Source organism: Phyllobates terribilis, unplaced genomic scaffold (assembly GCF_046119375.1).
Source record: "Phyllobates terribilis strain yellow unplaced genomic scaffold, ASM4611937v1 Scaffold_1__5_contigs__length_1240528914, whole genome shotgun sequence".
Classification (NCBI taxonomy): Eukaryota; Metazoa; Chordata; class Amphibia; order Anura; family Dendrobatidae; genus Phyllobates; species Phyllobates terribilis.
The window spans coordinates 260,721,448-260,735,895 of NW_027362761.1; the positions used below are offsets into that span (position 1 = coordinate 260,721,448).

At 46.0% G+C, this 14,448-nt stretch overlaps 1 protein-coding gene across 1 annotated transcript in view; it reads right to left on the bottom strand.

The window, feature by feature from the left end:
* Positions 1-3,530: 3,530 nt before the first annotated feature.
* CCNB1IP1 (cyclin B1 interacting protein 1) overlaps positions 3,531-14,448 on the bottom strand; it is a 28,012-nt gene continuing 17,094 nt past the window's right edge. The window contains exon 3 of the mRNA XM_073653770.1: positions 3,531-3,682. Within this exon, the coding sequence (XP_073509871.1) occupies positions 3,531-3,682 (152 nt within the window). The remainder of the gene's footprint in view (positions 3,683-14,448) is intronic.

Here is a 14,448-nt window from a genome sequence, read left to right on the forward strand (position 1 = left end):
CTGGTGTAGATGCAGGTATGGTCCAGGGTACTCGGTAGGAAGGGTGCACTTCTGGACTCTCCCCAGTGAGCGGGTAGAGGGCCTCCTGATCGGTTGCTTTCACTTGCTAAGCTTCTGACCTGCCTGGAGCTAGGCCTGGCTTAATTACTGTCTCTCTCTCTTGCACCTGCTGACCTGGTGGTAGGGCCTTCTCTTGGAGATCACTCTCCCTGGACGCTGGAGCCTCCGTGACTCCTAGCCCTGGTACAGTAGTCAGCGTTGGTCGACCTGGGACTTGTAGTCCTCCAGGTATCCGGTGGTCCCTACTGGGTATAAAGGGACCCTGTAGGCGCGGACCCGGTGTATAGTTCGGGGTGAGCCTGGTACGCTCCTCTGCCCCCTCGTTACTTCTTCTCCCCTCTCGCCTTCGGCCACACTCAGGGCCCTCACTAGGCTTCAGTGCGCGCTGTAGGCCTGAACTTGCCTCACACAGCAGCCTGCGTGCTGCTCTCTCTCTGAGCACACTAGACTCCACTCTAAAAACACACAAATTCTCACTAAACTCTAAACTGAACTGCTTGGCTCCACCCTCCATATATATATCCCTAATGGGGCTCCCTCTGGTGGTCTGAGGTGGTAGGGTGGAGGTGTGTGAATGTGTGAGGGCCTCTTGTGGAGAAGTCCGTCCATGCACCCTACTGGGTTCTGTGGCACCTGTGCGGAGCAGGGCGCCACAGATACAGATTTTGATGGGAGTTCTTCTTTATGCATGCATGCTACCACTCCATTTAAAGGGGCTGGCCACTTTCTTTTTTTAGTGCAGCTTTCTCGCAAACTGACCAGCACTTCTGTTCAAAATTAGCTGCAGATAAAGGAGCATGTGACCAGACTGTCCATCAGCCACTTCCAACTGGATAACACGTCACATGAGAAAGCCATTTTATGGACAGATGTACTGGTCAATTAGTCAGAAAAGTTCCTGTGACGATACAGCTTAAAATCTTAATTATGCCAGACATACTTTCTTATGATACAGAGAGGTTGGAAATTGCAGCATTCCTTTATTTTTATGTTGACTCTTTAATCTCTGTTCTTCTTTAGTTGATTAAGGCCATGTGCCCACGATGCAGAAATGCTCCGGATTTTTTCCAGAGCATTTCTGCATCTCCCTGGCAGAAAAACGCATGCGGATTGTACATGCGTTTTTTCTGCCAGGGACATGCGGATGTGAAGCGTTCTTCACATGCATTTCCGCATGCGGGTTGACAAGCGCTTTCCAAGCGATTTTAGCATCACTTGGAAAGTGCTTGACGACTTGGTCACACTATATAAATCCATGCAAACGGCATGGATTTTATATAGTGTGACCGTAAAGAATGGTAAAAAATAAATATATACTTACCTTCTGATGGCCCGCGCTGTCTTTATTCGCTGCGTCCTGGCTTGCTGGCAGCTCGCGGTACACTGAAGGACCTGCTGTCACATGACTAAATGACGTCAGCGCAGGTCCTTCAGTCCACCGCGATCTGCCGGCAAGCGAAGACAAGCACACCGCGGGCCATCAGAAGGTAATTGTAGTATTTATTTTTTATTTTATTCTTTTTTTTACAGGTTCTATGGTACCCCCGTCTGGAGGAGAGTCTCCTCTTCTCTAGACCCGGTTACCATCCGCACATTGAAACGCATGGATTCCGCATGTACAGATCCAGTGATGCAGAATCCAAGCGTTCTAATGCAAGTCAATGGTGGCGAAAACGCAGCGCTTCTGCAAAATAATTGGTAGTGCTGCGTTTTTTTTCCACAATGATAATCCGCATGTGCTGTGCACATGCTGTGGAAATTTCCGCTGCGGGTTATCATTGGGGAACATGGCATTTCTGCAGCGTTTTTGCCGCTGCGGAAACGCTTAAAAAACGCATCGTGGGCGCACAGCCTAACACAGACTACTATTTGTATAACCCTGAATGTTATCTGCTCGTTGATTCTGAAACAATGATGTGTATTTACAAGAGCCCCTGTGATACCAACTGTGTAAATAGATTATCTCAAACAATGATAGGTGAGCCATGCACCTTTATCTCTGACATGTGATATGCACACTTAGCTTTGGGGGTGAGAGCAGTTCTGCCATTCAGGGGGCTGAGCCCAGAGAAGCAGAAGGAACATGTGTTTTTTGTAAGAGTCAGACTTGAGCCCAGAGAAGCAGAAAGGAGATGTGTTTCAGAAACAGATTGAGACTTGGGACAGAGAATGAAGGCACATCAGAAAGACCTTATAAGGAGTATGAGAGACATCCTTCAGAACAGCAGATGGATTGCATGGCTTCCAAAGAGACACAGATTTGTATTCTACATGATTCTAGCCTAAGGGCACCGGCCCTGACTGGAAAGATTCGGATCTGCTCCATTAAACATTAGAGAGACCATGGATACTTTTGGGGAGTGCAGGAGAGGACGAAGAAGTCACCTGGCCCTATGGATATGTTGATTGGGGTTGCTAGGAGGGACCCACCGGTCGCCTAGAACACATGGAGACGTTTGGAGTTGCCAGGGGGGACCCACCGGTTGCCTGGCCCCATGGAAATTTTCGGAGAGGCTAGATTTGGACCATTGGGTCTCCTGGCCTTGTACCTCGATGGACAGCTGTTCTATCCCAGGCGGGCGGAGACGGAAGGGTGAGACTGTGTAATGTTGTACCATCTTGGGTATTTGCTGGGACTGTTCTGTGTTTATTGTCCGCTTTGTGGTTCAATAAAGTATTGCCACGCTGTTTTACCATCACCCTGTGTTGTCTGAGCAGCGTTACGCCCACGGAAGACCCCGGGTCTTCACAGTTGCACTAACAAGAGAAAGTGGCCAACCTTTTTAAAGTAAGGGACTAATGCAAACAGCTGAACACATTCTAGTAATAAGTAGGGGACCCAACTGTTGGGCCCCAGAGATCAAAGATTTAGCACCTGTCATAAGGAAAGATAATGAATGTTTGTTGGAAGTTCTCTTTATAGGGGCTGTCAACTTTGGACAGTCCCTACTTGTTAGAAGCATCCTTGACAATAGGGTGTCCTCCTGCTTTGAGGCGTACATTAGCTATATTCTCTGGTGAGATCTGGCAGAAAGAATTCAATTTCACTGCAGCACCATCATAGGGGTAATAAAGCGGTACACATATTCAAGTTAATTATATGTTTGTGTAATGCAGGATTGGTCACGTCCTCCTGAGTGAGAAATTCTCTTTGTAACCACTTTTGGACAAGAGATAAGGATTCAAGAAACAGTTTTACAAATTAGAAAGTCAGCCGCCCCTGTTGAATGGCAACCTTTGTACAAAGGAAACACAACTTTATTTGGCGTATAATAAATATAGGCTATTAGACCAATATGAAATATTATATTTATTTCTATTAAAGTAGACATTTAGACTAAATAACTTCTACTTTACAAGATATATAGAAATATATTATACATATAATTCGATATCATTGAAAATGTGGACATGTTTCCAAAAGACAATGCAGTTTACATCCTTATAACTTTGAAAGGCCCAGATGAGACTCAGTTCAGCCGTTCTCCTGCGCTCTTTCCTGGGGAGTCATATGCAGTGTTTCCAACATCATTGAAAGGAGATGTACTGAAAAATGGCTGATTATAGAATTCACCTTCAGATGACCTTAAAGGGGGTGTTTTCGCAACTTGGAGCATGTTTCCTGAAGAGCAAATATTTGTGCTTAGTTAATACCACACATTTAAACATATGCATAATAGATGTACAGTCATGAGAAAAAACTAGGCCAAAATGCAGAAGTATTTTTGCGCAAAAGTAAGTACACCTTTATTTTTATTTTACTCACTTATATAGCGCCACTAATTCCACAGCGCTTTATTGATTCTATAGGAATTAAGAGTGTAAGTAGTAGCTAGGTGCTGTAATTAAAAGCCCTTGATTAATTGATCATCAGTAAGTGTAACCACCCCTATAAAAGCAAAAGGTTGGGCAGTTTGCTGGCCTATGGCATTCAGGAATATGTCAGCACAATGTCAAGGAGGAAAAGCATCAGCAATGATCTTAGAGAAGCAATTATTGCTGCTGATGAATTTGGGAAGAATAAGTCAATTCCCAAACAATTTGCAGTCTATTATTCAACACTTCCCAGGAGTGGATGCCCCAGCAAATTCACTCCAAGGTCACGTGCAATACTCGAGAATTTGCAAATCCAAGAGCTATAGCTGAGACTATTAGGGTATGTGTACACAACATTTATCAGATGCCGGCATTCCTACCAACTTTTGCTACAGTAAGATACTTCAGGAAAAAGATGACAGTGTTTTGACGGAGCCCTGTTCAAAGTGTTTTCATCTGGTGGCTGATTGGTGGGCTGCTGGACCCCCACCAATGTCAGACTGATGACGTGCTTGGAAAACCAATTTCAGAGAGCTGTACTTAAACAAATGCCGTTAAAACTCAATGAACTTAAAGGGAACCTGTCACCAGAAATAGCTCTATTAACCTGCAGATATGCGGTTAATCTGCAGCTTAATAGCATCTGCAGGAAGAAAATGAACTTTATTCTCCCCTCCAGCATTCGGTTTCAGTCATGGGGGCAGTGGCGCCACGGGTTCAGTCATTGCTCTGAGTATACAGAGCGAGCCCTGACTGACACTCACTCAGCATTAGGGCTGGCTGTCAGTCAGGGCCGGGTGCACTGATACAGCGGCCGTTCTGTATTCTCAGAGCGGTGACTGAACCAGAGCCGTCCCCATGACTGAAACTGAATGCTGGCGGGGAGAATGAAGTTCATTTTCTCCCCGCTGCATTCGGCTGCGTGCCAGGCTGCATAATAACGCTATTAACCTGCGTTATTTAACCCCTTTCTGGCCCAGGGCGTACTAATACGTATCTGTGCCCAGGGCCTTATGGGCCTGATACGTATTAGTATGCCCTGTCTTTAATGCGGTGATCGCATTAAATTTACGGCGCTATCATACCTCAGTGTAGATGGTGCTGGCATCTCGGGGGGTGTCGCCGCTCCCCCGATCGCTGTGATTGACTGTTCAATTCTGAACAGCCAATCACAGCATTTCTCACTGTTTCCGGCAATCAGATTGCGGGAAACAGTGATGTGCAGCCTAAGAGCACCGATCCTAGGTTGTTGCTAGGAGACCCCAGCCCTGGCCCCAAACTACTATGATCGGTGCGATCGCCGATCACATTGATCATAGCGGGACCGCGCGGTCACGGGGCGGTGACCGGCTTGTGACCTGCCTGTCACCGCCCCATGACCCCCTGTGATGTCAGAAGAGCCCCCAGCCAGCTCTGATTGGAGCGATCGATGATGACTACGGCACTGATCAACGTCCGTGTTCGCTGCTTTTCAGGACTTTTTTTTCGTCCCTGTCAATTCTTCCCCCCCACACTTTGCACCACCTCCATGCGTGCATTCAGCAGCCGCCGAGAGTTGATCGGTGACACAAATCACCGATCAGCACTCGCGCTCGCTACTTTACCCTTTTTTTTTAAACTAACCTTTTTTCTTTTCTAGAGGCCAGTGGCATTATCTGATTGTGCGCCGCTCTGGGCCTTGCGGTGCCACAGAAGCCTGTGACACCACAATCGCCGCTCCTGCTCCAGAAGACATCTTACAGAAGACATCTGAAAGGCGACAACTGTAAGTAGGATTTTTTGATCCGTCCTCATCCACCCCAATCCCCCTCTCTCCCCTCTCCTTCTTCCCCTTTCTCCCACCAAGTGCCGATCATTACTTGATCGCTCGACTTTTATCTGTTTTTTTTTCCCTGTGCTTTCTGCAGCGGCTGAGCGCTGATTAGTGACCACAGATCACTGATCCGCACTCGTGCTCGCTGTTTTACCCCCCCCACCTTTGCACCACATCCGCGCGCACACCCAACAGCTGCCGCGTGTTGATCGGTGACATAGTTCACCGATCCGCACTCGTACTCGCTGTTTGCACCACCTACAATAGTTCCTTTTTTTCTCTTTTTTCATAAAAAAATGTTCACACCAAGCACACTGACACACACACACTCTAAACAAAGTACTGATACACACGCACCACATACATAAGAAAAAAAAATGTCCCGCTCATCCCAAACTTGCTATTCAGCGGAGGAGGCATACGCTTTTCTTGCCTCCGACACTGACAGCGAGGATCCCACATTTCTTTAGTTTTCTGATTCCTCGTCGTCCTCCTCTTCTTCCTCCTGCTCCTCACATACTGCTGGACCGCCACGCAGTCGCCCCAGAAGAGAAGATGAACCAGCGCCCCCCACTACTGACCCCATATGGACTTCGCAGCCGGAAAATTACGAGTCACTGATTCCTTTCGTCGTGGAATCAGGAATCAAGTTTGACACCACCAACCTCACAGAAATAGACTTTTTTGAAAGTCTCTTTCTCTGAGGATTTCGTAAACCTCATGGTGGGCCAAACTAATTTATACGCTCATCAATTTTTGGAACAAAACCCCTCTTCATCATTTTCTAACTGGTCTTCTGTAGACGCAGAAGAAATTATGAAGTTTTGGGGCCTGGTCCTTCATATGGGGATCCTTAAGAAGCCAGAAGTTCGGCAATACTGGAGTGTTGACGTTTTGTATAACACGCCAGTGTTCCGAATAGTCATGACCCGGAAACGCTTTGAGGCCATCCAGAAGTTCTTGCATTACAACGATAATGCAAGGTGTCCTGCACGCGATAACCCGAACTTTGATTGTCTTTTCAAAGTTCGGCCGGTCATCGAGCACTTCAACAAGTTTGCTGAAGTGTATGTGCCCCAAAGGGATATCTGCGTGGATGAATCCCTAGTTCATTTTAAGGGGTGGCTTGGATTCCGGCAGTACCTGCCCAGTAAGAGGTAAAGGTGTGGGATCAAGCTGTATAACTTTGTGAGAGTACTTCAGGGTACACTCAAAAGTTTAGAGTTTATGAAGGGAAGGAGTCCCGGATTGAACCCCCTGAATGCCCCCTGTTCTGGGAGTGAGTGGGAAAATTGTGTGGGACTTGGTGCACCCACTACTGGATAAAGGTTATTATTTGTACGTGGATAACTTTTATACCAGTCTCCCTCTCTTCAAGTCCCTCTCTGCACTAGGTACCGCAGCCTGTGGTACTGTCCGCAAAAGCAGAGCCCAATGTAGCAACCACCTGTTGGTGGTCAAGTACAAGAGGGATGTCCTTCTCTTGACCACCATACATGGTGATGGCAGCACCATCAGCACTGTACGAGGTTCCACTACACAGGTTGTCAAACCAGACTGTGTAGTGGGGTACAACAAGTACATCGGGGGAGTTGATCTCTCTGCCTCTGATCAAGTCCTCTAGCCGTACAGTGCTTTGAGAAAGGCCAAGGTATGGTATAAGAAGCTGGCAGTGCACATTGTAGAGATGCCAATGCACAACGCTTTCCTTCTGTCACAATGTGCAGGCCAGATTTCTACGTCGTACCTTCACTTCCAGGAGACAGTTATCAAGGCCCTGATATTTGGCAGTGGTGACGGAGCGGGCCCCAGTACTTCCGTAACTGAAGGACCTCTAATTGTACCGGGCCAGCATTTCCCAGGGCAGATCCCTCACAGTGGAGGGACACCATTTATCAATGTGACACCTGCCCCGACAAACATGGCCTGTGCATGAAAAACTGCTTCAAAAGATACCATACTTCAATGGACTACTAAATTAATTTCTGACGTATGACAACCTGACGAACACTACACAACTGATGTAGTGTTCGTCAGGTTGTCCTACGTCAGTCGTGTAGTGTTCGTCAGGTGGTCCTACACAACTGACGTATGACACTACATTATGAAATTAAAAAATCAGGTATAGTTCCAAAAAGGGGGCACTTGTTGGGCATTTCCACTGTTTAGGGACATCAGGGGCTCTGAGAACGTGACATGACACCCACAGACCATTCCATCAAAGTCTACATTCCAAAGCGTCACTCCTTCCCTTCCAAGCACTGACGTGCGCCCAAACAGTAGTTTTCTCCAACACATGGGGTATCAGCGTACTCAGGAGAAATTGGACAACAGATTTTGAGGTCCACTTTCTCCTGATACCCTTGTGAAAATATGTTTTTTTAACATTTTTGTGGAAAAAATGTTTTTTTTTATTTTCACAAGACATCATAATTTTCTGTGAAGCACCTGGGGGTTCAAAGTGCTCACCACACATCTAGATAAAATCATTGGGGGTCTAGTTTCCAAAAAGGGGGCACTTGTTGGGCATTTCCACTGTTTAGGCACATCAGGGGCTCTATAAACGTGACATGACGCCCGCAGCCCATTCCATCAAAGTCTGCATTCTAAAGAGTCACTCCTTCCCTTCCGAGCCCTGCAGTGCGCCCAAACAATGGTTTGTCCAAACATATAAGGTATCAGCGTACTCAGGAGAAATTGCACAACAACTTTTGGGGTCCAATTTCTCCTGGCATCCTCGTGAAAATAAAAATACTGCGGCTAAAAGATCGTTTTTGTGGAAAAAAAATGTTTGTTTTTTTCATGGCTGTACGTCAAACTTTTGCAAAACACTTGGGGGTTCAAAGTGCTCACCACACATCTAAATAAGTTCCTTAAGGGGTCTAGTTTCCAAAATGGGGTCACTTGTGGGGGGGTTTCCACTGTTTAGGCACATCAGGGGCTCTCCAAACGCGACATGGAGTCCGCTGTCAATTCCAGCGAGTTTTGCATTGAAAACGTCAAATGGCGCTCCTTTCCTTCCGAGCCCTGCCGTGTGCCCAAACAATGGCTTTCTCCCACATATGAGGTATCAGCGTACTCAGGAGAAATTGCAAAACAACTTTTAGGGTCCAATATCTCCTGGTACCCTTGTGAAAATAAAAAAATTAGGGTCTAAAATAAAATTTTAGTGAAAAAAAGTTAAATGTTCATTTTTTCCTTTCACGTTCAATTAATTGGTGTGAAGTACGTGAAGGGTTAATAAACTTCTTGAATGTGATTTTGAGCACCTTGAGGAGTGCAGTTTTTAGAATGGTGTCACTTTTGGGTATTTTCTGTCATAAAGGCCCCTCAAAGGCACTTCAAATGTGATGTGGTCCCTAAAAAAATGGTTTTGTAAATTTTGTTGTAAAAATGAGAAATCGCTTGTCAACTTTTAACCCTTATAGCTCCCTAACAAAAAAAATTTTGGTTGCAAAATTGTGCTGATGTAAAGTAGACATGTGGGAAATGTTATTTATTAACTATCTTGTGTGAGATATCTCTCTGATTTAAGGGCATGAAAATTCAAAGTTTGAAAATTGTGAAATTTTCAAAATTTTTGCCAAATTTCTGTTTTTTCACAAATAAATGCAAGTGATATTGAAGAAATTTTACCACAATCATGAAGTACAATATGTCACGAAAAAACAATCTCAGAATCAGTGGGATCCGTTGAAGCGTTCCAGAGTAATTACCTCATAAAGTGACAGTGGTCAGAATTGTAAAAATTGGCCTGGTCGTTAACGGGCAAACCACCGTGGGGGGTAAAGGGGTTAATAATAAATAATAATCTTTTTATTTATATAGCTCTAACATATTTTGCAGCGCTTTACAATTCAGACAATTTACAGACATTATGGGCATTGTCCCCATTAGGGCTCACAATCTACATTCCCTATCAGTATGCCTTTGGAGTGTGGGAGGCAACCGGAGAACCCGGCAGAAACCCATGCAAACACGGGGAGAACATACAAACTCCTTGCAGATGTTGTACTTGGTGGGATTTGAACCCAGGACCCCAGCGCAGCAAGGCTGCAGTGCTAACCACTGAGCCATTCTGGTGATAGGTTCCCTTTAAGCATGATTGTAAAGAAGAGTGGGCCAAAATTCCTCTACAACGATGTGAGAGACTGATAAAGTCATGCTGAAAATGATTAAGGGGGCTGTCTACTACAAGGACAACCCCTTCTTGATCTAAATATTTGGGACTGATAAAAAAAGCCTATACTCACCTTCCGTGCCGGCATTGATTGGCCGCCGCAGTCACGTGTCACAGCTACCACATGGGAGCCCTGGGACCGCGAGTGTCGGCACCGCTGAAACGCCGCCGGAAAGGGAGGTGAGTATTGGCTTTTTTATTTTATCGGCCCCAAACATTTCAGATCTAGAAGGAGTTGTCCTAGTAATGGACAACTCTTTTAATTCAAGTAATTGCAGTTAAAGGTGGTTCTACAAGCTATTGATTCATAGGGTGTTCTTAACTTTTCACACTAGGTTTCTGCATTTTGGTCTAGTTTTTGTTAAATAAATAATGACACAGTGTTACTTGAAAAACAATGCTCTATGCAAGCTATGAGGGTGTCCTAAAACAGTGGAAGCAGGGTGAAAGTTAATTTCCAACCTCTGTATCACAGAACTACAGGCATCAAAGAGAGTCTGAAATCACCTGGAGTAGCAGTTTTAATATACATTACACAATATTACAAAACTGCAAATATTTGAACATCTAAGTGGGGAGAACTATGACCTCCATAACTGATGTGGGTAAAAAGAAAGAACAATATCTCTTGGTAGTTACTACTATTCTAAATTTTATGTGAGAAAATGTATTGATCACGTCATCACCTGTCCATGGTGGTTACCTGGAGCATGTGATCTTTGTGATCACATAACCGCTCGATCATGTGCCTTTGCGCCGCCCAGTCGCATCAGTGGTTATGTGACCGCCCCCTTGGGCGTTCACTTTACTGGTCATGTGACTGTATTCTTAGACCCGGATATGGATGGTGGTGCGCCTGCATTGGCATCAGACGTGGCTTCCAGCCCCTTATAGGTTATACACCCTGGTCTTTAACATATGCCGTTAAGGGAGTCCTTAATTATATAAGTGCATTTGTGATATATGCTCTGATTGCTGTTTGAGTATTTAAATAGCCTAAATGATACATTTCTCAAATAACCCCTGATGAAGCTTGATGCGAAATGCGCGTCGGGTGAGTTTACTTGATAAGTGAGGTCTGTCTGACACCACTGTGCATTACTACAGCTGTATGATACCACTCCTTATTTTTCATTCTCTTTTCTGAATACGTGCAATATCTGAATGGTGTTGACAACTTTGGCTCATAGCTTCACCCGAGTATCTGTCCTCAATGCTGAAACTGTATTTAATATACTTCTCTATTAATCTGTTTTACTTTCTGGAAGTGTGATACCATTGTCCACCTATTTACTGTATTTTGTATGTCTGACTTTTTATGTTAACTTCACTATTTTGTAATAACTGTTTAATAAAAAAATATATTGTTATTCATGTGTTGAGCCTGCATATTCTTTGTATTGATATTCTTTATCTAGTAAGGCAAGAATAATCTTTTACTTTTTAGACCAGGGTGGCACGTGTGAAAGCAATTCTCTGAAAAATAAACACGACAAACACATTTGTGCAACTTCTAGGTGAGTTTTTTTCATCTAAAATTGCCAATTTGCAGATAAGTTGCATTTCATGTGCGACTTGCACTGAAATCGAATGCAAGTGTGTCGCATTAGGGTGGTCCTTATTTTTGAAAGTGTATTTTCTTCAGTAGGCACCCCTTGATTCGGTTTCTGTATGTAAACTAAAATGGCAGAAAATAATTCAGCCAGATACACACAGATTTAGGAGTCCCTACCTATCTTCAAACTTTCTGGATTTTTGCCATGGCCGAGTCCCATTTACACCTCCTCTGGTTGTGGCAAGACGGAGTGAATTTTGCTGAATATAGCCTGCCATTAATAATACCCTCCTTCTCCAGCTTGCTCGGCCAATCAGTCCTGTCTTCTGATGCTGTTCCTCCTCCCCCAAGGCAATAGAGCTCTAAGAGGAATAATGTCTCTTACTGAGAAGCACTGTCTGTCTCTGTTTGCATCAGTTCCTGTACATCAGTGGTCCCCAACCTTTTTTGCACCAGGGACCGGCTTGAAGCAAGATCATTTTTCCATGGCCCAGCAAGGAGGGGGTGGGGTGGGCGGGGCTTTGGTCATATGGGGGCGGGGTAATGGAGGGATTTGGAGTTTAGTGCATACTTATCATATAGTGTAGACCAGGTCCCCGCCAGGAGCTATGCCAGGAGCCCCACATAATGTGCTGTGCCAGGAGCCGCATCACTGAGGCCCCATCACGCCCTGCAGCAGGACAGGGCAGCTGTCCTGACAGCTGCTGTTCAGCTGCATTTACTTCATCCCAGGGGCGGACACAGACTGTAGTGGGCCCCTGTGCAAGAAATTTTTGGGGGCCCCCCCGCCCTTCATAAGGCAACAAAGTTATGTAAACATAACCCCCCCCATGTGCATCTCTCACCCCCCCATGTGCAGCTCACCCCCCGTGCATCTCTCATCCCCCTCCGTGCATCTCTCATCCACCCCCCGTGCATCTCTCATCCCCTCCGTGCATCTCTCATCCCCCCGTGCATCTCTCATCCCCCCCGTGCATCTCTCATCCCCCCGTGCATCTCTCACCCCCATGTGCATCTCTCATCTCTCCCCTCCCCCCCATGTGCATCTCTCATATCTCCCCTCCCCCCCATGTGCATCTCTCCCCTGCCCCCCATGTGCATCTCTCATCTCTCCCCTCCCCCCATGTGCATCTCTCATCTCTCCCCTCCCCCCCATGTGCATCTCTCATCTCTCCCCTCCCCCCATGTGCATCTCTCATCTCTCCCCTCCCCCATGTGCATCTCTCATCTCTCCCCTCCCCCATGTGCATCTCTCATCTCCCCCCCATGTGCATCTCTCATCTCTCCTCTCCCCCCCATGTGCATCTCTCATCTCTCCCCTCCCCCCCATGTGCATCTCTCATCTCTCCCCTCCCCCCCATGTGGATCTCTCATCTCTCCCCTCCCCCATGTGCATCTCTCATCTCTCCCCTCCCCCCATGTGCATCTCCCATTCCCCCCACTCCTAGTTAATTGTATTTAAAAAAAAATAAAACTTGTTATACTTACCCCCATACGATCCCTGCAGAATCCTGGCGCTCGTCCAAATCGCTGACACCAGGTTCTCCTGCCTTCCGGTCATGTGACGGCGCCATCACATGACCGGAAGTCAGAGGAATTATGAGATGTCCTGGACCCGGCGCTTTGCATGGGGCCGGGGGCCCCATGAGGAGAGAGACGCACAAAAGGGGGGCTCCGAGGGGGCTCCTACCGGCCGGGCCCCATACTGGAGTCAGGGCAGTCATGCCCTGATGGCGGCCCTGCTGGAGGCTGGAGGGGCCCCCTCTCCCTCGGGGCCCCCGTTCAATGAACCGGCTGCACGGGCGGTAGTTCCGCCCCTGCTTCATCCTGCTTCAGGACCTGTGGTGACATCACAGTTATGTACCTTGATGTCATCACAGGTCCTCTACAGGTCTACCCTGCGGGAGTCTAGAACAGCGGGCAGCATCCACCCCACACAGTGTGCTCTGAGCCACCGCAGACCAGAGCACACTGTCAATGTTTAGTGATTGTCTGTGGCGGTGCCGCGGACCGGCTGAAAAACCCCAACGGCCCGGTCCTGGTCCGCGGACCGGCGGTTGGGGACCTCTGCTGTACATCATACTCCCTTTACAGGGGTTACAAAAATAAAACATCAAACAGAGCAGCTAGCACTGCAGTATGTCAAAGCCAACAACCAGAAATGAAACAGACCTGTGGCTTATTGGACAAATGTCCAATAGTAGTTTATCTTCAACTAAACTGCCATCCGAGAGAGGTTATGTCACTGTTTTGCTACAACAAGAAAATGACTAAACAGACAGTTTGTGATGCAGCTCCTTTAACAACTACTGATGTTCTTGATGTCTGGGCAAAGGCAGGCATCCCCACAAGACTGAAAAAACAGGTGGTTGAAAAAGTGGAAGGTCTCTTCAAAGAATATGACAAGCTGAAGAAAAACAAAGAAAACAAAACTAAACGTTCTGATGATAGTCTGAAGAAGAAGGAGGAGGAAGAATGGAACGCAGGTTTAGACAACTTGTTTGATATCGCGCATGATAGGACTGTGGATATGACAAGAATACCGGAAGACGAGGAGTTTTTGCTAGCTCGGAAACAATCTGGATGCCATAAAAAAAAATGGGAGGTGTTGACAAAGTTTGAGAAAAAAAACAAATGTACACACAAAGTTATATTGAAAACTAGCATATACATTTTTTCTGGTTAGCCAATAAAGGTATCACTCCTAGAATACTTTTGCCATTTTTGGACATAAAAGTATTTACATAGAGAAAAAAACAAAGAAATTTTAAAGAAAAAGGCAAATTACAAGAAAAGGATCGAAAGAGGGAGACAAGAAAGAAGTCCTAGAGAGGAAAAGGTGGTGTTGCAGTCGTCATCTGATGAAGTAGATGCAGATACGGAAGACGATGAAACATAGTGACAGAAGTGCAGCATTAATTCAAACACAAACCCTTCAGCACCTTGGCCATGATCCTGCAGATTTCAATGTAAATCGTTCATCAGTTTGTAGAGAAAGAATAAAATGCCGTCAGACAATGGCTC